This window comes from Nelumbo lutea, chromosome 1 (assembly GCF_056320005.1).
Source record: "Nelumbo lutea isolate HS-2025 chromosome 1, American lotus-T2T, whole genome shotgun sequence".
Classification (NCBI taxonomy): Eukaryota; Viridiplantae; Streptophyta; class Magnoliopsida; order Proteales; family Nelumbonaceae; genus Nelumbo; species Nelumbo lutea.
The window spans coordinates 1,225,283-1,252,864 of NC_142684.1; the positions used below are offsets into that span (position 1 = coordinate 1,225,283).

Consider the following 27,582-nt stretch of genomic DNA (forward strand, 5'->3'; position numbering starts at 1 on the left):
GATAAGTATGAAGCAGGGAGAAAAACCTTTTGCTGTGTATTTCTCCATGCCGAAAACCCTATGGCAGGAAATAGATCACTTAGAAACTGTGGTATGGAAAGTGTAAATAATGCAGCAACTTATCACAAACTGGTAGAGAGGAATAGGGTTTTTGAGTTCTTGGCAGGGTTGAACCTTGAATTTGACATTGCTAGGCAGCAGATTCTTTCTAGGGAGGGTGTGACACTCTCTCAGGCCTATGCTTTTGTCTTTGGAGAGGAGAATAGGAGGAATGTAATGCTGAGACAGCCTGGGATTGACCGGTCGGCTATGGGTTGTACAATAAAACCTAAGTCGAATGGAGACAGAGGGAGTACTGAGACTAGAAGGGAAGATAAGAAGGACTTGGTGTGTGATTATTGCAAGAAGCCTAAGCATACCAGGGACACTTGTTGGAAGCTTCATCCAAATCTTATGCCTGCTCGAATAAGAAACAAGAAGGGAAATGCAAATGTAGCCACTACAGGAGACTATTCAGCCCCTCTCTCCCAAACTGATTGGGAATCCATTGCAGTAGCAGTAGTGAGAACAGAATTGGAGAGGTTTGGACAGCTTATGAGTAAGAAAGGTTCACCCAGCTCTAGCCTTCCAGATGGACAGCAGAATGCAGGAGCCAACTACACCACTTCCTTTGCACATACAGGTGGTTCATATGCAACTGCGTATCTTGCATCCACTTCGGGTAAGGAGGGACCTTCCTGGATTATAGACTCAAGAGCATCTGAGCATATGACTAATGCCCCTACCATTTTCAGTTTTTATCAGTTGTGCTCAGGAGCATCTGCTCAGAGTCTCTACAGCAGATGGTTCACATATGCCCATTGCTAGGAAGGGGACAGTTAGAATGACCAATGATATAACTCTATTCTCTATTTTACATGTCCTTTGACATCATACCAACCTAATGTCTGTTAGTTCTTTGACAAAAAAATTGAATTATTTTGTGACCTTTCTTCCTGGTAATTGTGTTTTGCAGGACCTGGAGTCAAAGAAGATGATTGGGAGTGGTCGTGAGGTGAATGGAGTCTACTTTCTGGATGAGATTCCGAGACATCAGGGCCATCATGTTAGCAGGAGCAGTAGTAGTGGGTCAGAGTCAATAAACCAGATTATGGTTTGGCACAATCGCTTGGGACATCTTTCTTTCAGTTCTTTGAAATGTCTTTTCCCAAAATTGTTTGAGTCTGTTCAATTATCTACTTTGGAGTGTGAGAGTTGTCAATTAGGAAAGCATTGTACACGGTCTTTTAAACCAAGTAATAAAAGAAGTACTTTTGCTTTTAATATTGTTCACATTAATGTATGGGGGCCATATCAAATCCCTTCCATGGGAGGATCCCGTTACTTTCTCTTGTTTGTGGATGATTATACACGATATTCTTGGATATATTTGATGAGATCACGTGATGAGGTTCCTAACTTAGTACGACAATTCCACCATATGGTTCTCACACAATTTGGAGTAAGAACTAAGGCTTTTAGATCAAATAATGCCAGAGAGTACTTTGAGAAGGACCTAACCATGTATCTCTTAGAACATGGTGTAGTTCATCAGAGCAGTTGTGCATATACACTACAACAGAATGGAGTTGCTGAGAGGAAAACAGACACATTGTGGAGGTGGCAAGGAGTCTTATGGTGTGTGCTTCAGTTCCTGTGCAATTTTGGGGAGATGCAGTTCTTATAGTCGTACATGTGATTAACTGTGTTCCTTCACGGACTTTGGGGTTTAAGGTACCATTTAGTCTCCTTTTTCCAGATAGAGAGATATTTAATATACCTTTGAGGGTTTTTGGTTGTGTTTCTTTTGTTCACATTCTTGGCCCTCGTCGCAAGAAATTGGATCCTAAGGCCAAGAAATGTGTTTTTCTTGGGTATGCTCAGAACCAAAAGGGGTATTGCTGTTATGACCCAGTGTCGAGGAGCATATTTGTCACTATGGATGTTACCTTTTTTGAATCCACATTCTTCTTCTCGAGTGGTTTTCCTCAGGGGGAGAGTTTTGGGGAGGAGAACTCACAATCTGTTCCTCTTCTTGTTTCTGTGGTACCTCCATCGGTTCAGCCACCACCTGCTCCATCAATTCAGCCAGCATCAGTTCAACCAGCACTTGCACCCACAGTTTCATTACCTGAGCCACTATGAGCAGCGTCACAGCAATATCAGTGTCGACAGATGATGGTTGACTCCACACATCCTCGAACCACACCACTCTTTGTTATTCCTTCTGAAACTCCAAATTCGGCAAATACAGTTCTAGGTATTCCTCTTGAGCCTGTTATGTTTTCTAATGATAATGTTTCTATCCCTAACACCATTGTTGCAGCTGATCCCACTGATCTTGATCTTCCCATTGCACTTCGTAAGGGGAAGAGAAAGTGTACAGCCCACTGCATTTCACACCATCTTTCCTATAGTGCCTTATCACCCTCCTACCGTGATTTTCTTTCTTCCCTGGATTCTATGTCTATACCCAGGAATGTTACTGGGGCTCTATCCAAACCTGAGTGGAAAACAGCCATGCAAGATGAGATGGATGCTTTGGTCAAAAACCTAACTTGGGAAATAGTTGATCTCCCCCCAGACAAGGAGACAGTCGGATGTCGATGGGTATTCACAGTGAAGTATAAGGCCAATGGCAATATAGAGAGGTACAAGGCAAGGTTGGTAGCAAAAGGGTATACTCAGACCTATGGTGTTGTATATCTGGAAACCTTTGCACCAGTAGCTAAGATGAGTTCAGTTCGTATTCTTTTATCTCTAGCAGCCACCTATTCATGGCCCTTGTTCCAGTTTGATGTCAAAAATGCTTTCCTCAATAGTGACTTACAGGAAGAGGTATATATGGGCATTCCAGCAAACTTTTATGAAAGTGTTGGTAAAGGAAAGGTGTGCAGACTCAGAAAATCTCTGTATGGACTGAAACAATCACCTAGGGCTTGGTTTGACAGGTTCAAAGGGGCACTCATCCGTTTTGGATACACACAGACACAGTCTGATTACACCCTCTTTGTGAAGAGGAGAGATGCTTTGGTGTCGATTCTGATTGTGTATGTGGATGATATAGTGGTGACAGGTAATGATCTGGAGGAGATTGATGATCTCAAAAAATCATTGCAGAAAGAATTTGAGATCAAAGATCTTGGTGATCTCAAATACTTCTTAGGGATTGAAGTCGCAAGATCCAAGCATGGGATCTTCATTTCACAGAGAAAGTATGTACTTGACCTATTGTGAGAGACTGGGAAGCTGGGGACCAAACCAGCAGACACTCCTATTGATCCAAATCACAGAATTAATGGTGTGGATGGTGAATTGGTAAAGGATGTGGGGAGATATCAAAGATTGGTGGGCCGACTGCTGTATTTGTTTATGACACGACTATATATTTCTTATGCTGTCAGTGTTGCGAGTCAGTACATGCATGCACCTCGGGTTCAGCACTAGGAAGCTATTGAGAGAATACTTGCATATCTGAAAAAGCACCCTGGCAGAGGCATTCTTTTCTCAAATCATGAGAATCTGAAGCTAGAATTCTATACGAATGCAGACTGGGCAGGAGGCTTAGATGACAGGAGGTCTACATCAGGAGTGTATACCTTAGTAGGTGGAAACTCGATCTCCTGGAAGAGTAAGAAGCAAGCGGTTGTGGCAAGGTCAAGTGCAGAGGTTGAGTATAGATCCATGGCTCATATTGTCTCAGAACTTCTTTGGGTTAGATCTCTTTTGAGTGAGATTGGGGTGAAAGCAGAGGAGCCTATGATGTTATACTGTGACAATCAGGTTGCAATCAATATTGCCCACAATCCAATTCAGCATGATAGAACAAAACACATTGAAGTTGATAGACACTTTATAAGAGAAAGGGTAACAACCGGAGAAGTGTGTTTGCCTTATGTCTCTTCAGAGTTGCAGCTGGCTGATGTTCTCACTAAAGGGGTGGAAAGGAACAAGCTTGAACATGATCTATGCAAGTTGGGAATGTGTGACATTTACTCCCAACTTGAGGGGGAGTATTGAAGATTAATTAGTTTTATGATGTTTTTCTGAGTAGATGTTTTATGTTAGTTGTTAGATAGGAGGTGGGGACCACAGTAGTTATGTGAGTCCAAATTTTATTATGTTTTTTTAGTGTTATATATGATGTTTTATGTTTTGCCGCCCTATAAGGGCTTAGTTGTCTTTGTACTGTTCTATTGTTTTAGTATAAATAATAAGTGAAGGGGGCGGCCAGATTATTGCTCTCTTTTCTTTCAACTTCTCTTCTTCTCCTTCTCCCTTCCTTCTCTCTTCAAAGCCCATTAGTGAGTTCAAAATTTAAGGCCCACTTGTGTCATTCTCTGAAATTGATTTGGTGCTTCTTGGAGCATTATTTTTAAAGTTCATCACTGGAAGCCTTTAAGGTTTTGAAGATAAAACTTTTTTTGTCTATGGAAAAAAAAAAAAAAAAAAAAACATGCAACAACAGACTGAAAGAGGGGCCTAACAAATGGATTCCAGAATAGATTAATAGAGCTGAAAAAATAATCATTAATTGGTTGTGCTGTGGAAGCATTCTATATTTTCTGAACAGATGCTTATCCATCAGAATGTTTAAATTCTAGTCCAGCCTTTTTCTTGATTACATCATAAAGCGTCATATAACCAGACTGTCATATTTACAAAATAACTTTTACCATATAGTATCCTTTTGTTTGGATGGTTGAGAAAAGAAGTGTGGGAAGTCAACCAGTACCAAAAAGCAAATGCTCTATTCAGACGGATGTAGTGGAATCTCTTTTTATATGATGAAGCATATGGGAGTCAAGGGAGGTGAGAAGTTCGTATGGGATAAGTGTATGGAAGGGTATCATGAGTTTTAGTCAAGACTTCAGAAGTATGGTTAAGTTTAATGTGGGGGAAGGGCTTAGGATAATGTTTTGGGAAGATGGGTGACTTGGGGTGGGAAAACTGTGTGAGGTGTGTCCCAGACTTTACAAGCTGACAGATCAACAAGTAACTATTGAACAGTGTTATGAGTGGAGAGGGGAGCAAGTGATTTGGAACCCGAAGTTTAGAAGACCTTTGTTGGACCAAGAAGTGGATGAGTGTATTCTGCTATTGGAAAAATTACAAGATACAAATATATCCAGAGCTACGGCAGATGGTTTATGGTGGAAAAAATGCAGAGAAGATTTTCGGTCAAATGTTTCTACAATGCTTTACTGAGAGATAGTAGGGAGCCAAACGAGATTAAAGGAGTGTGGGGTAACCCAGTGCCCCCAAGGGTAGAAGCATTTGCTTGGTTGGTGGCGCATGACAGTGTCCTAACATTAGATCACTTGAAATCCAGAGGCTTGCAGTTAGCTAACTGCTGTTATATGTGTAACCAGGAGGAAGAAATAGTTATTCATCTGTTCTTTTCATGTAGTGTGGAAAATTTTATATGGAAGCATTTGCTTGGTTGTGGAGCTGCATCCCATTCATAGTTGTCAAGGCAACACCTAGGCGACAAGGCGCCCTTTGAGGCTCGCCTCGCCTAATCGCCTAGCAGTTTTGTACTATGTATTGTAAAATACTTTTTTATTCTTTATTTTTTGACATTATAATTATAAAATAGGCACTATTAAACTAAAATACTCATTTTGTGTGTTTATATACTAATTTGTTTTTATTATTTTCTTATTTGTTAGGATTTAATCAATACAAACATTGCTAAATGCTGTATTGAACCCTCAAAGACTTTAATACCTGAACCACTAAGTAAGGAAGAACTTAAAATTTTGTCTGATCAACACATTTTCTACTACAGTACTACTACTACTGTATTTTTTGAATTTTCTAATCAATACCTGAACCCTATATTTTTTTAATTTTCTTTTCCTTCTTTTTCTTCTTCTCATGAATATGTTGATTTTCTATACTTTAACATGAATTCTATACTTTTATTATGAAAATTATGAATAATTATTAAGGAAATATGGCTATGGTACCTAGGGAACTACCCTAGGATCTATATTTTCTATATAAAAAAGTCCATCACCTAGCCCCCCCCCTGACACCTAGCCTCACCTTGGTGCCTTGAAAACTATGATCCCGTTCACAGTATGCTACTCATTTGAAAAGAAAGAAACAGAAGGGTGTTCGAGGACAAGGAAAAAAGCATTGAATATTTGATAGCAGGAGTGGAAATCTGATTTCAGCTTGGGCTCTTAGTCTTCCAGAGTTTGACCAAGTGAATAAATCTGATCTGTTAGAGAATTTCTGGGGTACTCTGGAATTGAATCCTTGTGTTTCGAATGCTGCTACAGTAACCCGAATCAGGAAGAGAAGAAGAAGAAGAAGAAGAAGAAGAAGAAGAAGAAGAAGGAAAAGAAGGGTTTGTCGAAATCTGATGGACTACCCATTCAGTCGACCCCCTTAATAGTTATTAGATTCTAATGACATTTACAAAGACTAAACTGCCCTTACTTAAGTGTGGGGTAGAGTGTCCTAATAAAACTGCCACATAAGCAAACCACTTAACAAACATAAGATGACTAAACTACCCCTATTCGGCTCACTTTAACACTCCCCCTCAAGCTGGAGAATATATGTCATATAATCCCAGCTTGTTACATAGATAGTTCACTTTTGCCTGAGCTTAGAGCTTTTGTAAACAAATCTGCCCACTGATCATTCGAGCCCACATGTTCTGTGTTTATCTCTCCAACAAGAATCTTCTCCCTTAGAAAGTGGCAATCAACCTCTATGTGTTTTGTTCTCTCATGAAAGACAGGGTTACATGAGATATGGAGTGCAGTTTGATTGTCACAGTACAATCTCATAGGTTTATCCATGTGAAACCCAATTTCTTGTAGGAGATTCCTCAACCACACTAATTCACAGTTAATGTGTGCCATGGCCCTATACTCGGCTTCAGCACTGCTTCTGGCCACAACCGTCTGCTTTTTACTCTTCCACGTCACAAGATTTCCTCCAAGAAATGTGCAATAGCCTGTAGATCTTCTGTCATTCACTGAGCCTGCCCAGTCTGCATTTGTATACCCAACTACTTCAAGCTTTCCACCTGGTTTATACAATAGTCCACGGTCTGGAGCTCCTTTCAGATATCTTACAATTCTAAGAACTGCATCCCAGTGAGGTATACGAGGGTTCTGCATGAATTGGCTCACCACACTAACTGCAAAGGAGATGTCGGGTCTCGTGATAGTCAGATAGTTCAGCTTCCCCACTAGTCGTCTATACCTTCCGGGATCTTCAAATACTTCTCCTGTACCACTGCTCAACTTAACATTTGGTTCCATAGGGGTCTCAGCCGGTTTTGCACCTAACAGTCCCGTTTCTTCCAGTAGATCAAGAACATATTTTCTTTGGCACAGATTTACACCTTGTTTTGACCTGGCAACTTCTATTCCCAAGAAATACTTTAATGTTCTAAGGTCTTTTGTTTGAAAATGATTTTGCAGAAATACCTTTAGTTTGCCAATCCCCAATTTATCACTGCCAGTAATGACAATATTATCCACATAGACCACTAATAAGATCTTCCCAGCTTCTGAGTCATAGCTGAACACTGAGTGATCAACCTGGCATTGCTTCATTCCAAAACTCTTCACCACTTCGCTGAACTTCCCGAACTAAGCACGTGGCGATTGTTTCAACCCATAAATTGCCTTCTTCAGTCTGCACACCTTACCATCCTCCCCCTGAGCAACAAACCCAGGTGGTTGCTCCATATATACCTCCTCCACTAGATCACCATGGAGGAAGGCATTTTTTATGTCAAGCTGAAACAGAGGCCAATCATACATAACTGCCAGGGAAATTAGTACACGAACAGAGCCAATCTTAGCCACCGGAGAGAATGTCTCCATGTAGTCCACTCCATACAACTGCGAGTATTTCACAGTATACACCCATTTACAGCCCACAACATGCTTACCAGGTGGGAGAGTAGTAAGTTCCCACGTTTGAGTATGTTGAAGAGCAGAAAGTTCTTCCTCCATTGCCTGCCGCCATCCAGGTGAACTAAGAGCTTCTTGGACATTGTTAGGTATGGAAATAGAGGACAAAAGTGAAACAAACTAGCGATGTGAGGTAAAAAGACGAGATAATGAAACAAAATTGGAAATGGGATGGAGGGTAGAACTGTGTTTACCTTTCCATAAGGCAATGGGTAGGTCAAGGTCTGAAGGTTCAGCAATAGGAGCCATGAGAGGATCCGTAGATGAGGTAGAAGCTGGAGGAGGGGCCGGTGTCGTTTGACATGTATACACTTGCCGGATCGGTGGTCATTCGGTGGTGATCTGCACTAGATGAGGTAATGAGTCTACTCCAATAGTAGCATCTGGAACTGGATCACTGACAAGAAGAGGAAGAGGAAGTAAGGATGGAGACGAGGGTGCTTCAGGTCTTGAGAAGAATGGGACAGACTCAAAAAAGGTGACATTAGGGCAGACATAGCACTTTCGAGTAATGTGATTATAACACTTGTACCCTTTTTGGGTCCAAGAGTAGCCAAGGAAGACACATTTAATTGAGCATGCATCTAGCTTGTCTATTCCAGGACTTAGATTGTGGACAAAGCACACACAACCAAAGGCACGAGGAGTTAATGGAAATGGAGATAAAGTGGGAAACAAGATAGAGAAGGGGGACCGACCATGAAAAATGAAAGAAGGCTTCCGATTAATGAGAAAACATGCAGTGAGTATAGCATCACTCCAAAACCGTTTAGAAACATTCATGTGATGAAGAATAGACCGAGCAGTTTCAAGAAGCTAACGGTTCTTCCATTCAGCTACCCCATTTTGTTGAGGAGTGAATGCACATGAGGTCTGATGAATAATGCCTTGTTCTAAATACTGTTGAAATGAAGTAAGAAAGTATCACAACCATTATCTGAATGGAGAACTTTGATTTGAACACCAAATTGTGTGCGTATTTCAGCATGAAATATTTGAAAAATGGAAAATAATTCACTTCTGCTGAAGATGGTGTATCTCTCAAAGTTGGTGTTCATGCCCAAAGAGGACACCAAGATCCGCTTCTGCTGAAGATGACACAATTGTAAGTAGAACGGAACCAACAGTGTGCGTTCTACACACTGGATCCTTCGCAAGAATCCTCTGGAAACTATGAGCACCAAATCTTTTTCGCTCTTTTCTGCAAAACTGATGTCAAGAACTGATTTCTTGATTTCTTTCTTCTTCAAAGATCGAATCTTGTTAGAAAGAATGGAGCGGCTGGAGGAGATCTCCTGAGACGAAGATGGCTAAATTGCTTCTCTTCTCTCTGGAGTGTGTATGAGATCCAATCTCAATTCGCAGGATGTATATTTGCCACAAAAAACTTAGGTTCGAAATCTAATTGTTTTTCTTCTCTTTGGGTTTCTCCTCCTTTCTTCTTGATTAAGAAACCTCCTAATTAGGAGTTATCCCAATCCAAATCAGTATTTGGATAGGGGATGATCTTAATCCTATCTGCAGATTAAGTTAGCTTACTCCTGATCTTATCAGGAGGTTACCAGATTCAAATCTGATTTGAATTTGGTCTCCCAGAGTGGATAAGGTAAAAGGCCCAATCCTTTTGTAACTTTAATCCCAGATCCGCCCCACAGATGGGTGATCATATCACCCCAGCTCGAAATGGGCTTTTGGCCCATTAAGTGTTCAGTGCTTAACTAGTTTCCAATATGCTGCCCAATTGGGCTTCTTTGTATGGCATGGGACCCAAGCATTGATCTACACACCAGCCACATGGGTTCAGCCCAGCCTTTATTACAAGGCCTAGCCGAATTCACTGAGAAAACTCAGTGAACCCCTAAGCCCATCACATGGACCCTATGGGCCCAACACTTACATTAAGTGGTCCCTGGGCCAAGCCATCTTATAAAAACCCAAGGACTGTGGGCAGGTGCAAGATTAGCCCATCAGGTATTATCCTAAATGGTCTTACACTTAACCTCTCAACCCTTGATGATCAAGCATTGCCCGACAAGAGAGGACCTCTCCCTCGGCTGCAAGGAACAGTGCTGCACTCTCCACTCACATGGATCTCGGGAATTAAAACCATTTGCAAACATTTTGAAACTGTACATATATATACATATATATCATATAAATTTTGCAAAAACAAAATTCCAATGATTGAAATCAACTGTCGGCAGTTTGGTTTCCATCAAAGAGACTGCATTCCCGATCATTACCTTTGTCTGACAAAGGGGCTGATCCTGTCACTATGATCACCCACTCAGATGAATTCTCAGGCTGCCCCAACATGCTCAGGTTTTGACCGCTGCTAAGGATCTCACTGATTGGCATATCAAAGACAGTCCGATCCGACACCTAGTGAAGTATCATAATCGAGTCTGGGGGTCAGGTGTAACTTTCTAGTTTTGCCCATCTGTCTTCAAGGTCCAGGGTAATACTGGAAATCTGGTCTGGTTCAAGGATTTGAGCAATCCCATACTGCATCTGCCTTGGGTGTTACCCTGGTGGCCGAGACAAGTTATCCCAACACTTGGTGGCACACCAGTATCAGCCTTGGCAAGATAAATCTCCCCAGACTTATCCAATGGCTGTGAACATTTAAAACTAACACGAGTCTCAATAAGTGTCCAGTTTTAGGGTCTTACACAGAATTATACCAAACAACATGAATCAAACATGCACTTTATTTATTTACACTAAATATCAAAAGTACATCAAATTGGACTGAAGCTAAGGGCATACAAAACTGTCTAACAGGGCGAACAAGTTCTCTCCATTGACTGACCAGAAACGAAGAAGGGCCACAAACTCTGCTGAGATGCTTTACGAACTGAAGTGGGTCAGGAACATGGCTCTGATACCATTTTTCGAATGCTGCTACAGTAACCCGAACCAGGAAGAAGAAGAAGAAGGAAAAGAAGGGTCTGTCAAAATCTGATGGACTACCCATTCAGTCAACCCCCTTAATAGTTATTAGATTCTAATGACATTTACAAAGACTGCCCTTACTTAAGTGTGGGGCAGAGTATCCTAATAAAACTGCCACATAAGCAAACTACTTAACAAACATAAGATGACTAAACTACCCCTATTCGGCTCACTTTAACACCTTGTAATTTTGATTCTTTCACAGTTCGATCTGAGCTGTATTTAGTTTGTCAACTTGACAACCAGCTTTTTGAGATGTACTGCCTTTATTTTTCATTTTAATAAAATTTTCCTTTTTATCCTTCAAAAAAAAAGAGACCCTCTCTAAACCTTGTGTAAGTTTAATAAATATCATTCTACACTTTTTTATTGCAGGATGAGTTATCAGCAATTAAGAAGCAACTCCTAGAAGGGTTCTCACCTGATGATGCATGTCCATTGGGAGTTCCCCTATTTATGGAAACACCACAGCCATGTTCTCCACTTGCACAAATTGATTTCCAAGCTTTTTATGAGGTTGATTCCATTTTCTATTACCTTATAATGCTACAAATGGCTACACATGTGAAACATTCTTGCTGAAATGCTTGTGTTTTTCTTTCAGATTATACCTCCAGCTGCATTGACAGATGAAGAAGCTTTCCCTGAAGCAAGTGGAAGTCAATCAGGTCACAAGACATCAGTCTCCGTTAATACGTTTGATATTCTCAGTGTTAACCAACTATTGGAATCAGTATGTATCACCCTCTTAGCTAATCTGTCTAGATTTCATTGTTATGAAGATGCATCAAAGTTCTTCCCTAGGTAAACTGAGGATGGTTTACTGATGGCACAGTAACATGTTCAAGTGGACCACATATCTGTTACATCCCACTCAGCAATTCTCCTATGTCAGTCAGATTATAAGTAAAACTAATTGAGTTGGATGGCATGAGATCCCTATTTTCAAGACCCATTGAATGATGATACCTAACATATGACCTCATGATTGAGATACAATAGATCAACCATTTCACATTGCAATGTTGTATTCCTAGCAGGTATTGGAAACAGCAAGAGAAGTTGCAAGCCTTCCAGTTTCCACTACACCCATACCTTACGACCAAATGAAGAATCAGTGTGAAGCCCTTGTAATAGGTAAACAGAAGAAGATGTCTGTACTTTTAAGCTTCAAGAATCAACAGGAAGACATGGGGATAGGTGCTGAAGCTGAAAAGAAAGGGCCAACTTTCTCAGACATGGTAAGATTAAACATCAAAAATCATGGTTTAGTTGCTACACTTATGCATTAAGTTATGATTAAAAAAGCCCATTGCTTCAGAAAAGCTTCTGCTCTACAAGATAGCGGTGAGGTTTAAGAAAGTCATTTTGCTGGTTTATTACTGAATAGATTTATGTCAAGTCTTGTCTGTGTAGATTATGTTGACCAGACTGTCACCTGAATTTGTCATAGTGAGAAAGTATTGTTGATTTGATGATCATAGCTATCAATCACATTTTCTAGGGAACATCGTAGAATTGCAAATTTTATCATGGTCTTTCCAGAGAATCTGATTCATTTGATTTTTAATATCATCCATCAACATGGAACTGTCATCTAAATGGCCTGTTCTGAGATATCTGAATTGTAATCCATAATTCTAGTATAAACAGGCTAGGTCCTGGCTAACATCTTGGGAGGACTGAACTGGATACTGCATCTTTTTTGCACCAGGCAATGGCTCTTATCCATGATTTAAGTGTTGATAACGGAAACAAAAGAAATATGCATTTCCTCTTCCAGAGGATATTTGCAATACTTCCAATGCGATGCATCTTCTCTTGCCTTGAGAGATGCTAAATGCCATTTGGTTATTAAGTGTGTTTCCCTTGACCTTTTGCATTCTAAATGATGATTCATGTGTCAGACGACTAAATTTTTGCATCAATTAACCCTGGGATAATAGGTTAGTTTTCTTGTTGGATGCTATTTCAGAAGATGGAACTTCCAGACGTGGATCTAACACCAATGGCTCTTGAGAAAGTTCAGAGACAGGATAAGCTCTCCTGTTTAAGTGAGCAAGAACAACATTCATTCAGGTTGCCACCATCAAGTCCATACGACAAATTCTTGAAAGCCGCTGGATGCTAGAAGGATTGGTGGTGTTTATACATGTATTTACATGTACTTGTTTCTCCTTTTGCTTTTCAGATCAATTTTTTATGAGCATAGCCTTTAGAAGTTTAAGAATTAGCATCAATTTTTAGCCAATTATCTCGCTTTTTGATATTCTGCTCTCTTTCACGCCCTTCCCCATGAAAGTAGTAAATAGCCATTCATTAAGGTAAGAGCCTTTTGTGGATTCACAGAATAAATGATGCTACTGTAATGGATTTGCATGACTTACCAACAATGAAACTTAGCTCTCCCCCTCCCCCCTCGGCACCACATTAACTATTTTTCCATCTAAGGACGTTTTACGGTATTCACATGGGTCTGTATCAGACTTGCTCGTTCCTAAATCTGAGCTTTTCATGGTTAAAATCTAAGAACATCGGATCGGAACCTAAGGTTGTGTTTAATTTGATAGAAAGAGAGAAGAAAGGTAAAGTTGAGGGAAAGTTTTTCAATCTCAAGGAATTTTGTGAATACTTTTAAAAAGCTTTCCCGCAACCCTCCCTCTCCTATTTCTATCAATCCAAAGACAGCCTAAAGGATAAAAAAATGTTTTTCACTAACAAAATCTAAAATTAAGATAAATAAATAATTGTAATTCTTTTTAATTATTTTTGAAACCAAGTATTTATCAATTACTCCACCCAACCCAATTGTCAGATCTAAATAGCTGTCATCATTAAGAATGGGAAGATAGTTTCTTTCTCTCTCTCTCTAAGTTAAAATCCTCCATCACAAAGTGTTGCAAACATCGTACATGAGATCATGGTAAGAGGATTTTCAATGGGTCTAATAGGATCTAGTCACATCATTTAGGGCCAGTTTGGTTTGCAGGAATAGGGGCCTGGAATCAGAATCAATATGGACCATTCCAATCCAACTGTTTCGTTTGGATGGAATTGGAATCCCATTAAAATTCCTGGTGGAATGGTATTCCCCCATTTGAGGGAATGGACATTCCCTCCCCATCCCTTGGGAATGAAATCCTATTCCAACTGATTCCAATTCCTGTCTAAACCAATCATACTATGGAAATAGACCATTCCAAATCCAATTCCAAAGGATTTTGATTTCAATTCCAATTCCAATTCTGATTCCGATTATGAACCAAATAGACCCTTAAAAGACAGGCCTACAAACATTGTGTTATTACTTAATGGTCAAGTTCCAACTCAACCACTAATTTTCCTCTATGTATGTCTACCACCTATTTTAGAGGGACCTAAGATAACTTTTACTTTTAAGTTAGGCCTAAGGTTCAAGGTATTGAAAACACAAAGGGTCCGTTTGGTTCACAGTCAAAATCAGAATCCTTAGGAATCAGAATTAGAATGATCCATTCCCCTCACTTTGGTTCAAACTGAAACCAAAATTGGAATCAGAATTGGCTGGAACAGATTCTCATTCCCAAGGTGAAGGTGAGGGAATGGTCATTCCCTCAAATGGGGGAATACTATTCCACCAGGAATGGGAATGAGATTTTGATTATGTCCAACTAAACAGTTGGAATCAAAATGGACCATTCCGTTACTACCACAAACCAAACAGACCCAAAGACTGTTGGAAAAAACAATTATAAGAAATGTATTATAAGCTTTGAATATGCATTGGATATGTTACCAAAAAAATAGATACGGCTGGATGTGCCGGGGAAACTCATTAAATCTGAGAAATCATATCAATTACACTAAATTTGAGTCTCATTTTAGTATGAAACACGACTAGGTAAATGTTGAAAAATGATAGAACTAAAATATGTGTTTTTTTATTAAAAAAAATTACTCAGTGGAGAAATGACACCATAAATTAGGATTAATTTCTTAAATGTAGCATGTGGTTTCACTAATTAACCTACATAAATATGCCCTGTGGTTTTCAAAATTACTTAACTAGTCATACATTCTTAAAGAATCCAATCGTTAATAACAATATTAGGGAAAATTCATGATCTAGTACCTGTCGTTAACTAGTTCGTTAATCAGCCATTAAGTGACATTTGAAAAGTCAAAAATGCCTTAAGAATGCCATCTAATTCTCTTTATCAACCATCCAAACATTGACAATAAAATGAACAGTCCCAAATTCTACATTCTTCTAAACAATCACCAACTTTTTTGAATAGAAGATGCTAGGATTTTGGACTGTTCAGTTTTTTGTCAATGTTTGGATGGTTGATAAAGAGAATTAGATGGCATTTGAAGGGCATTTTTTACTTTTCAAATGTCACTTAATGGCTGATTAACGGACTAAATAACGGCAAGTACTGAATTGTCACATTTGAAAGTTCGGATACCGGATTGTTACATTTTGAATGTTTGAATACTGGATTGTCGCATTTTAAATTTTGGAGACCAAATTGTCACTTGAGCCAAAATACAGAAAAAGTAAAGGACAAAAATGCCCTTGAGTTTTTTTTTCAAAAATATATGGTATTCTCCGTGTTGTATGTATTGAAGTTTTTCTGTTCAGCTTCAAATTATTGTTGTTTTTCTATTCATTTGTAGGCACTGGACTCATTTTACTATTGAAGTTTGAGCAGAAGATGAAAGATTCTTCCCATGTAAAAGTGCAGAAAGTGGGACCTTGGAATAGGTCCATAGTAATTCCACGATTGAATTAATGCTCCTTCTGCTTTGATGGTGGAGTGGCCATAGGCCCTCGTTTAATCCTCAACATGTTGGAATATCCAATGGCCATGTGACAAGCCACATGTTGATGGTTGATATTTGATGGTCATCTCCATGCAACACTCTCACACACAATCATTTATTTTTAAATAATTACCTATTTATTTATTTTCTATAAAAACAAATTTATTTGATTGCTTATTTAAAAACATTTTCATGCATGGAGATACCAATGTTGTTGGATAATTTGGATCCATATTCTAGCTATTATTGGGTCAATGGATATCCATTTGACCCAGTCTAGACTAGGTGACCAAGTGGTTAGATCCTTGGTCAAGTTGAGACACTTGTCTCAAATCTGGTGGAGCATAAATACTAATGCTTATTTCAATTGGTTATTCTGATAACTATTGTTCCTAATGTCAAGGAACTTAACGTTGAAGGAGCAACAATTTAAGGGATCTCTCCCAAGTGCTTCTACACAAAATGAGAAAAAACCCTTTACTGAGAAAGGAAAATTATCCTCTCAGTCTTGGCTCTAATCAGGTTAAGCTACTCTCTCTCACATATTATTTGAGAGGTTGGTGTCTCAAGTCCGATACTATGAAGCACCTCTCATTCTCTTTTGCATGCAGGTAAAGGCGCCAGAGACTACAGCCGTTCGATTCTACACGCACTTGGTTCATCATTGGTATCAGAGCGAGGTTCGACTGGTATAGTGTTCAAAACATAGGTGCGCCTCACCAAATCGTATCTCATCTTTTAAGATCCGAAGGAGAGGAGAGAGAAACAAAACCCACTTCGAGAGTTTCCTCTCTGCCTCTCTGCCATCGACTCGTCTCCTCCCATTTGTGCAATCTTCACGGAAACAAGGGTTTCATCTTCGAAAACCCTGTTCGAAAGCGTCACTGGGTGACTGTGAGTCCCCTGTTCAACTGCCCATCTCCAGTGGCTATGGCAACTCTGAGACAATAGAACCCTCGGCTTCGTCCTTGCGCAACTACAACCTCCGAAGCACCTGTTCGCTCCAGTGACATTTTTTTGTGGCAGACTCTTGTTCCAAATTTTCTCAAGTGAACCTGTTGCTCGAAGAACTACTGAAACTTCATCCTCTTTTTTTTCCTTTTCTTTTGATCCATCTGCAAGATCTTGACCGAACTCGCGACCTTCACAGAGCAGCAACGCCCTCTCTTTCTCATCGGTAGAAGGGTTACGAGTAAGAGCTCCACTCATCCATCATTGCTCGCCGACTGAGCGTCGAGATTTGAAGTTTTGAGCATCATTGCCTAATACCAATGTTGCTGTTGAATAAAAAAGGAACAGTGGGAGCTGGAGAAATTAATACGTTTTGCGTGAACAGCTAAGTACTCCATTTGCATTTACTTTATTCGCTTATTTTTTGCCTCTAAAATTGAATGACAGTCCCATAAATTACAGCCACTGGAGATTTGCACTTGCTTTGTTTATATTTGGAATACTGTTGCTATATTTTTTTTTTTTTGAATCATGTCTACTACTGCCTTATCCCAAGAACTCAATAAAACTGAGAAACTAAATGGCACCAATTATTCTCTCTGGAAACGTAGGAATAGAAGGATACTTGATGAAGAAAATGTTGATTATGTTTTAGATAAACCCATTCCTGCTAAACCTGATGATGATGATTCTTTGACTGTAATTCGTGAATATCAAAAATGGGAAAGGGATAATAGGAAGGCAAGAAATTGTTTATTAACCTTTATGGAGCCTGACATAGAAGTTGTATTTGAAAAACACAATAATGCTAAAGACATGTTTGAAGCCATTAAAGAAACATATGGAAAAATAATTGAAACCTATGTTCAATTGTTAATTGAAAAATATTATGATTGTGAAATGAGAGAAGAGGATTCTTTAGTAGATCATGTTAGTAAAATGAATGTGATTGCCATGGATTTGGCAGCCACTGGGAATCCTATTCCTGATAAAATTCAGGTCTCAACCATTCTCAATAGCCTCCCATCTTCTTGGATTTCAGTAGTGACAACTTTGAACCTATCTAGAAGAGAAGTTAACATAAAAAAAAACTTACCTACCTTGTTATTGGAGGCTGAAAGGAAGAGCAAGAAATCCCAACCTTCATCCTTAATGGTTACTCCCAAACCAATTGAAACTTCCCAAATTGCTGAAAAGCCTAAGGGCAAGTTTTTCAAAAATGCTAATGGGAAGAAATTTAACAAGAAATTTAAATTCTCAAAAGGATTCAAGAAGACTAAGGGTAAGCATTGTTTTAATTGTAGAAAACAAGGTTACAAAATATAACTGCCCAGAATGCAAGAAGAATAAATAAAATAATGAAAATGGAAAAACTGAAAAGAAAGACGTAGTGTGTGTAGTCTCTGAATCCTACTTTACTGATTTTGTTCTTTCGGATTGGTGCATAGATTCTAGCTCTTCTAAGCATATTTGCAAGACTAAAGAGATGTTCCTGGAATTGAAAGAAATGAAGACGGGAGAACACAGAATTTTCATGGGAAACAACACCTACACTGATGTGCTTAGAACTGGAAAAGTGAAGATCCCCATAAATGAGAACACAAATTTAATCCTTAATGATGTATTGTATGCACCCAATTTTAGGAGAAACTTATTGCCAGTTCCTCTGTTAGATGAGAAGGGTTTTGATGTACGTTTCAGGGAAGGAAAGGTGACCATAGGAAAGCATGGTAGAGTTCTAATGCTTGGGAATAAGTCTGATGGATTGTATCATTTAACTATTAATAAAGTTGTTGCTCTTTCTAGTTATGATTGTGCTTATCATGTAAATGAAAATGCATACATATGCCACATGAGACTTTGTCACATAAACAAAGATAAAATGATGAGAATGAGCACCAATGGCTTAATTCCCAAAATAGAAACAAATTTTAATTATTGTGAACCATGCCTTAGTGGAAAAATGACTAGGATCCCTTTTAAGAAGGGAAAGAAATCAGAGGAATTATTGGCTATAGTACACTCTGATGTTTGTGGCCCTTTGAATGTAAAAACACATAGGGGTATGGAATATTTTGTAACTTTTATAGATGATTTCTCCATATTTGGTTTTGTGTATCTGATTAAAAGAAAATCAAAAGTCTTAGAAAAATTTAAAGAGTATAAAACACTTGTAGAAAACCAATTGGATAGAAAAATAAAAACTCTTAGGAGTGATAGAGGTGGAGAATATATCGCTAACCTATTTAATGACTTTTGTACACAAAATGGAATCATACACCAATTAACCATGTCCTTCACGCCACAACAGAATGGAGTGGCTGAAATGAGAAATAGGACTTTGTTGGATATGGTGAGATCAATGTTATCTCACTCAAGTCTAGGAACACACTTTTGGGGAGAGGCCTTAGGTACTACTGCGTATATCCTAAATAAGGTTCCAACTAAAGTTAATAGCTTAACACCCCATGAAATGTGGACAGGTAGAAAACCTGACCTGACTGACATCAAAATTTGGGGGGCTAATGCCTATGTAAGAGTGTCAAATCAGCAAAGAAGCAAGTTAGATAACAAGAGTCTAAGATGTACCTTTATAGGGTACAATGATAATAGCAAAGGGTATAGGTTTGTTAATCATAAATCTGATGGAACAGTTGAATTAATAGAGAGTAGGGATGTTATTTTTCTAGAAGATCAAATTGAGGATAATAAACATTTACCCAACTTATTTGAATTAAACAAAGAAATTATAGAAGATGAGGTTGCACCTAATAAACAAGCTTCACCTAATAACGACACCTTAGGTAGAATTCAAAGAGAAAGATTCCCTTCATCAAGATTAAAAGATTATTATACCTACTTGAATGAAGAGTCTCTTGATGATCCAATTGAGTTTGAAGATGCTATGGATGCACCTGATAAAGAAAATGGTGTGAAGCTATACAAGATGAGTTAGACTTAATAAACAAACATCATGTTTGGGAATTAGTTGATTTACCCAAGAATAGAAAACCTATAGGGTGTAAATGGATATTAAAGAGAAAACTCAATACTGATGGATCTATAGAAAAATATAAGGCAAGATTAGTAGCAAAAGGGTACACCCAAGTAGAAGGGATTGATTATGAGGAGACTTACTCTCCAGTTTCCAAGTTTACCTCTATTAGAATCCTAATGTCCTTAGTTGCCTTTTTGGACTTAAAGTTATGTCAGTTAGATGTCAAAACAGCTTTTCTCAATGGGAAGCTGAATGAAGAAATATACATGACTCAACCCAAAGGTTATGTAATAGAGGAACAAGAAAATAAGTTGTATAAATTAAAGAAATCATTATATGGTTTAAAACAGTCCTCTAGGATGTGGTACCATACCTTCCATGAAGCAATTTCTAAACTTGGATTTATACCTAATCCATTTGATCATTGTGTTTACTCTTTGAATAGTGGGAGCAGTTTTGTTGTTCTTTCTTTATATATAGATGATATTCTTATTACTGGAAATGATGTATCCATGATTAATGACACCAAAGATTGGTTGAAAACCAACTTTGAAATGAAAGGCATGGGTAATGCGAGCTATGTACTTGGAATTAAAATAGAGAGAGATAGGAACACTAAGACCTTAACTCTTTCACAAGAGCATTACCTAAAGAAAATCCTAAAGAAATTTAATATGAAAGATTGTAATGGAGTTGAAACTCCAATTTGTAAAGGAACCAAATTAAGTAAAGATATGGCACCCACTAATGATGAAGAAATAGAGAAAATGAAATATAGACCCTATGCTCAAGCTATTTGTAGCTTGATGTATGCCATGCTTTGCACAAGACCAGATATCTCATATGCAGTAGGTCTTGTCAGTAGATATCAAAGTAACCCAGGTAAAATACATTGGAAGATTGTTAAAAGAATATTTAGATACTTGAAGTTAACAAAACACTTCAAATTAACCTATCATGCAAATGATCTAAAGTTACTAGGTTATTGTGATGTTGATTTTGCAGGTGACCCGGATGATAGAAAATCCACAACCAGGTACTTATTCCTCCTAGGAGGGGGTGTTGTCTCATGGACAAGCAAGAAACAAAGCTGTGTAGCCAAATTCACCATGGAAGCTAAGTTCATCTCTTGTAGCTCTGCGACATCTAAAGTAGTTTGGATTAGGAGATTCTTGGAAGAACTCCGAATTCCTGATGTACCAATAGGAGCTGTGAAGATCTTCAATGACAACAAAGCTGCTATTAAGACAATTAAAAATGCTGAGACCGGCCTTAAAGGGAAACACATAGATCTCAATTACCGGTATTTATATGATGTCTACCAACGGAATGAGATCCTAGTAGAATATGTACCTACAAAAGATATGATTGCTGACCCTTTGACTAAACCCACTGCAATTACAGATTATGTAAGGCACGTTGAAGCAATGGGATTGGTCGGCACCCATTCATCTTGGGCCTAACTGGCCAAGTGGGAGATGATGGTGGAGTGGCCATAGGCCCTCGTTTAATCCTCAACATGTTGGAATATCCAATGGCCATGTGACAAGCCACATGTTGATGGTTGATATTTGATGGTCATCTCCATGCAACACTCTCACACACAATCATTTATTTTTAAATAATTACCTATTTATTTATTTTCTATAAAAACAAATTTATTTGATTGCTTATTTAAAAACATTTTCATGCATGGAGATACCAATGTTGTTGGATAATTTGGATCCATATTCCAGCTCTTATTGGGTCAATGGATGTCCATTTGACCCAGTCTAGACTGGGTGACCAAGTGGTTAGATCCTTGGTCAAGTTGAGACACTTGTCTCAAATCTGGTGGAGCATAAATACTAATGCTTATCTCAATTGGTTATTCTGATAACTATTGTTCCTAATGTCAAGGAACTTAACGTTGGAGGAGCAACTATTTAAGGGATCTCTCCCAAGTGCTTCTACACAAAATGAGAAAAAGCCCTTTTACTAAGAAAGGAAAATCATCCTTTCAATCTTGGCTCTAATCAGATTAAGCTACTCTCTCTCAGATATTCTTTGAGAGGTTGGTGTCTCGGGTCCGATACTGTGAAGCTCCTCTCATTCTCTTTTGCATGCAGGTAAAGGCGCCAGAGACTTCAGCTGTTCGATTCTACATGCACTTGGTTCATCATGCTTATGTCAAGTGTAGAAAAACAAGATTGAATGGGAAAATGAAAGAAATAATTTAAGCTTGCGCCATTTAAATGTATCCACTACAAGCCTGTGCCTCTTTGGTAGTAATATGTCTCAACGTATTCCCGATTTCAGATACTAAACAGGAAGGTTTTTAAAACCGAATCGGTAAGGGTCCGATTTTTGGGTCAAACAGTTCAATTGTTTGAATCGAACAGATGGCCTATTCTGACAAAAAATAAAAAATAAAAGAAATTTAAAAATGGTCAAAACTGTTAAACGGTGAATGATTTGAACGGTTCAACCACCTAGGTCAGTGGTTTGCTGATTAAATCAACATTTTTTGGGCAAAATTCCAATTTTAGGAAAAAACGGAATCAATCACCTAACCGGTTCCCGATTTTTCCAATCCGACTATCCGATCTGATTTTGAAAACTATGCTAAACAGATCATCAAATAGCAGATTCATCACCAACCTCACGGCCGACAACCCTTGTACTTTGACAACTCCTGATCTCATGCCCACAGACCCTGCCCACACCTACCCACAATACGCCACCCCCGTGAATTAGGAACATCTCTTCCTGCATAACACTATGCAGAGGATGAGAAGTTCTCCATGTGTGACTGCGATAAACGGGAACAAGATTCTCGTGGACATGAGATACGGACTCTAGTTTGGCAGGGTGTTGAGTTAACGTCATTGGTGGGGACTGGGGAGACAAAACCGACAAACCCAAACGAGACAAGAATTTTGCTACAACAACCATTGGTGTGTGGTACATGAAAGAGAAATTGCTCTCAATATTCTTGTGACCATGTGTCGAAATAAAAACAACCAAAAACCACAATAAAACTGATCTGCTCCTAATATATATGAATGGTTATGTCTAAAGTGCTCAGTTAGAGTGGACTGTGAAAATCTAATAAGGATGTGATGTTATTGAATCTATTTGTTGCCGGAATGGGTTTATGCAATGTAATGAGAATGCAATAGAAGAATAGAAGGATAGGTGGGCCTTTATCAAAAACTTGGTCAAAACATTTGAAAGACAAATTAAAACCAAATTTTAGATAGGAGAAAGAGTTTTAGAAGTAGTTACGGTATGTGAAGTGAATTAGCTACATAAAAACAGATAGGTTTGGAAAATAGTCTGTCTAACTGTGAAGTTTTACAAATGTGGTGTTGAAGTAAATGTATATGACTTTGAAGCACTGCTTTCAAAATCAGACCGGCCGGATGGTTGGACCGGAAAAACCGGGAACCAGTGTGACCGGTTCCATTTTCCTCTAAAACTGTTTTTTCCCTCCAAAACTGTTGATTTTGGTCAGCAAACCGTTGAATTGGCCAGTTAACTGTTCAAACCGTTTGAACATTTTTGACTGTTTTTCAATTTTTTTAATTTTTTTTATTTTTTCGTTAGAACAGGCTAGCTATTCGGGTCGAACAGTTGGACCATTCAAACCAGTAACCAGACCCCTGACCGATTTGGTCACTGATTCATTTTTGAAAACCATGTTTTGAAGAAATTTGATGACTTTAATAAGACATTTGATCACTTTTGGGCTGAGATACAATATTTTAAATGATTTTTTTAGAACTTTACCAATTTAACATGAGTTAGGCTTATCAAATTTTGATGACTTTGTTTTTCTAGATATGATTTTTTTTTTATTTGTAATGAGGTCAATTTTTAAGGAATTTGGCATATGTTGAGATTTGTTGTTATTTATTTATGTTTACCTTTCCTTGGTTAAGAACCCAAAGGAATATTGACACAATTAGTATGGTTTGTCCTTTTGGCTCATCAAATAGGAGAGAAAAGGTCATTCATTGGTGTATATGGGAGCATTTTTTATACTGGTTCAGGAATGCTTAGTCCCTTCATTATATGTATATTTACTAAACACTCCTAAATTCTAAAGGGACGAATAAGCTTAACAAGCGGCTTTTTTATATAATTCCCTAAGAGTTGACTCTTAGGGTCATCTATCTACTTAGGCTCCCTCTAGTAGAAAAAGAGAAGGGTATCTAAATTCATAGAAGACTATGATTCTAGGTATGGAAAAGATGGGAATGTCTCTTAATACTAATTAAGGGAGGTTTAGTCCCTATACCATATGTATATTTATGGGACACCCCTAGATTTGAAAAAAAAAATGGCTCAAGAATGTCCTTTTGATTTTATACCCTAAGAGTAAGTTCTCAGGGCCATACATCTACTATCAGCCTAGTATAGGAAAAGATAAACATAGAAGGGAATGTCATTTAATACTAGTTGAGGGTGATTATTCCATTCGCCATGTTTATTTACTAGACACCCTTAAACAGATGGAACAACAGCCTTTTGATGTTGCTTCTTAAAATAAATTCATTATGTCAAACATCTACTTAGTTCGGATCTACTAGACATCCTAGAATTTTGAAAATATAAAGGTCACCTTTTAATGCTACTTCTTAAGAATTAACTTAGAGAGTTATTCATCTATTTTGCTTGGGTAAGGAATAGATGAGAGTGTCTTTCAATATTGAATGAGGGAGGATTGGCCCCATCATCATAAGTTTGTTAACTAAACACTCCCAAGGAGAGCAAGAGGTGGTGACCAAAGGGAGGGTTCTTTAATGCCTTTTGATAATCATGAAATGAATATTGAGTCTTTGGAAGAAACTAGGATTTTTTAAAAGGTTATTTGATAGATTTTAGAATCTTTGAGGTAACTTCAAAGAGTGAGGTTGCTCTTTGATGATGTATTGATGATTTTAATCCTAAGTGAGAATTTTGATATAATTTTGTTCTTATGTGGGTTGATTGTTTTCATGTGACTTTTAGATAAATGACAATCTCTAGTATGGTTTTGATGATCCTTAGACGAGAGTTTCAAATGTATTTGATGGCTTTTAAAATAGGGTGTTTTTCTCTCTATTTTTTTTCAAGAATTGAAAGCTTATTTGAAAACTTGATTTAGAATTGAAAATTAGATCTATTTTATGGTTTTTTATAAGGAAATTCTAGTTTTGAGACTTTAACAACTTTTTTTTTTTTTTGCTCTACTTGTAAGGATGGTAATCACATACTGCAACACTCTTAGTATCCTAGTTACACTAAAGTTATTCTATCCTATTTTCATCTAAAGTTGTTATGTATTGGTATTTTAGGTGCAATGCATGAGGTTACTAATATGGTTTTCACTCAAAGCTTCAATAAGGTTATCAACCTTAAAACAAGGGTTTCCTATGGAACCCATAAGAATTGAAGTCCAGTGGCACTCACCTATTATCCTTCCTCTAATAGGTTGAATAGAATTTTAAAACTAACTTTCATACAAGAGAAACTAAGTAAAAGGAAACAAAGAAATGGGGCATGTAGCCACTTGTTTAAATTTACAAACAATCCTACAAGTCTAGGTATTTATATTTGGGGATCTAAGAGACTAGGTTCTTTTGATACTTGTTAACGAAAGATAAAGATAATAAAGAGATAAAACAAACATCTTTAGATTGCTAATAATGTTCAAATATAAGAATAAATAATCATTTACATATAAAGGCCCACCAAAGGAAATAAGAGAGGAATGGAACCCAGTTCCCAAAAGACCAAAATAAGGGGAGACCATGGTGCTTGTAAAAAGTGCCACGGTTTTCGGATGGCTGGCCCCAAAGTGTTCGAACCAATAAGGGGAGGGCCAAATAGAGGTCAAGTTGTGATTAGAACTAAGCTATGATTGGTATCTCCCAGTGTTTAGAAAACCAAACTAGCTAGTCGGACTGGTTGAATCGTAACCCAAAGCCCTGATCGGTCGAACTGGTTAAATCGTGACCCGAGGCCCTGACCGGTTCAGTCACACCCCAATAACTATGTTTACTAAAAACTCTATGAAAATTTGGCTGACTATCCAATTTAACCGAAAAACCAGTGAACCAATGCCAATTTCATGAAACTGCCCAGGCCTTTAAATATTTGAAATTTTAAAGTAAATTTGAAAATCCTTGTGCTATTTAATGACTCTTTATTGTATTACTTTATTATGCACATATTTTAAAGAAAATGCAAATTATGAGACTTAAACCCTAGTCATTTGCTTTAAAAATTAAGGAATTTTTAATCCATCCATCATATTTAAATATATTAAAAGTTGTATAGTATTTATATAACATGTGGTATATATACATATATGTCATGTTATCATGGTTCAACCCTAATTGAGCCTTTAACCGTGAACCTCTCCCTTCTCCGATTATCTACTCAGTCCTGTTCTTTGAACATTGGTATCTCCCACAATGGGCATCACTACAATAGTAATGTTGTAATGGGCGAAGTTGCAATAAGGGCATGTTCATTTGCTCTGAAGTCTTGCATCTCAAAGTGCAATAATTACATTAAGATGTATATTAGTATTGGTGAACTTTTCTTTTCTCTAAACTCTAAATGCAAAGAATGTTGTTCTGAATTTTGGATTTTGAAAATTATCAAATATCTATTTTGACACCATATATGAGGGTTTTTGTTTGGCTTTTAGAGGGTATCATTGGAAAACAAAAAGTTGTATGATTGCATTTTAAGAAATAAGAGATAAGAGGAAATGAACAACCATTTTTCTTTTAAAGTTAAAAGATTCATCTTAAGAGATAAGAGTTAAAAGGAAACGAATAGACCCTAAGTGCCCAGGGTTTGATTCCAACCTTTGCTGGGTAAGGTCTAACCATGTTGGGTAATGTCTAGCTACGTTGGGTGAGGGTACGATTCTATAGTACCTAGGGTGTGATTCCAACCTTCATTGGGTAAGGTGTAGGTGCACTGGGTAATGCCTAGCTGCCTAGGTGTGGTTGTAATGCTACGATACTGATGCTACTCAATCTGAGGTAGTGCACGAACTGAGGAGAGCAACCAAATAATCCTTGCTGACTGGGTGGTGCCAAGCTTACAAGGACGGTGACGCGCTATGTAACCTGCGATCAAGAGAAGAAGTCAGAGGCCAGAAGAATTATCCCCGAGTAGGTACTCCAACGCTCAAGTCAGTGAGAGGGCGGTGAATGGTCGGGCCAAGCAATGAGGGTGCTTGGTCCAAGCAAAATAGCGGTATGGGAGTTAGAAGATTGGATCATCCCTTACCTTGAGCATGGATTACCATTTTATAGCTGGAGGTCCATCTCCCAATCGGATTAGGATTCCGGGATAATCGGGATAGAGCTCTCTGCCGAGGTTACCGGGGTAGAATCCTACTCCTCAGTGGAGTTGTCCTCCCACCCTTATCCGTAGTCGGGCTTATCCGCGTAGCGTATAGCTGACGTGGCTGGAGGGATAAGGCGGGGGACCACGATAGTGACATAGCTCGACCGAGCTATGCCGACCTGGCCAAGCTATGACTGGGCGGCCACGTGTCTCTTTGGGCCAGCTCAACCATGATCCCAATAGACCCAATTCAAATAACGGAGATCATTCAATGATGATGGGATGATGTGCATCCATTCATGACAAGAGGGTCTTTGTCACAATAAAAGTATAGGGGGTTTTTGTCACACCCCATAATACTGGGGAGTCTTTGTAATTTACCCTAAAATTTAATATGTAACAACAAATCGTGAGTTAATTCAGCCCATGTGTTACGGGCATGACGGATACTGAGGTTGGTGTTGCGTTTGACTGGGGAGTGGGGGCCACCGCCAACATCAGTGGTTGAGGTTGAGCTATGGTTCTGCAACAAGGAGAACAATTGGTCTTGTT

The 27,582-nt window shown here is 38.4% G+C and overlaps 1 protein-coding gene across 4 annotated transcripts in view; it reads left to right on the forward strand.

Moving 5' to 3' along the window:
- LOC148873158 (ARM repeat superfamily protein) overlaps positions 1-13,409 on the forward strand; it is an 86,998-nt gene extending 73,589 nt beyond the window's left edge. For 2 of the 4 annotated variants that reach the window (XM_088963523.1, XM_088963525.1), the window contains 4 exons: positions 11,316-11,456; positions 11,545-11,673; positions 11,978-12,181; positions 12,916-13,409. In XM_088963523.1, coding sequence (XP_088819649.1) covers positions 11,316-11,456; positions 11,545-11,673; positions 11,978-12,181; positions 12,916-13,071 — 630 coding nt within the window. In that variant the 3' untranslated portion in view covers positions 13,072-13,409. The remainder of the gene's footprint in view (positions 1-11,315; positions 11,457-11,544; positions 11,674-11,977; positions 12,182-12,915) is intronic. The other 2 variants (XM_088963524.1, XM_088963526.1) reach the window with 1 other exon arrangement.
- The last annotated feature ends 14,173 nt before the right edge of the window (positions 13,410-27,582 follow it).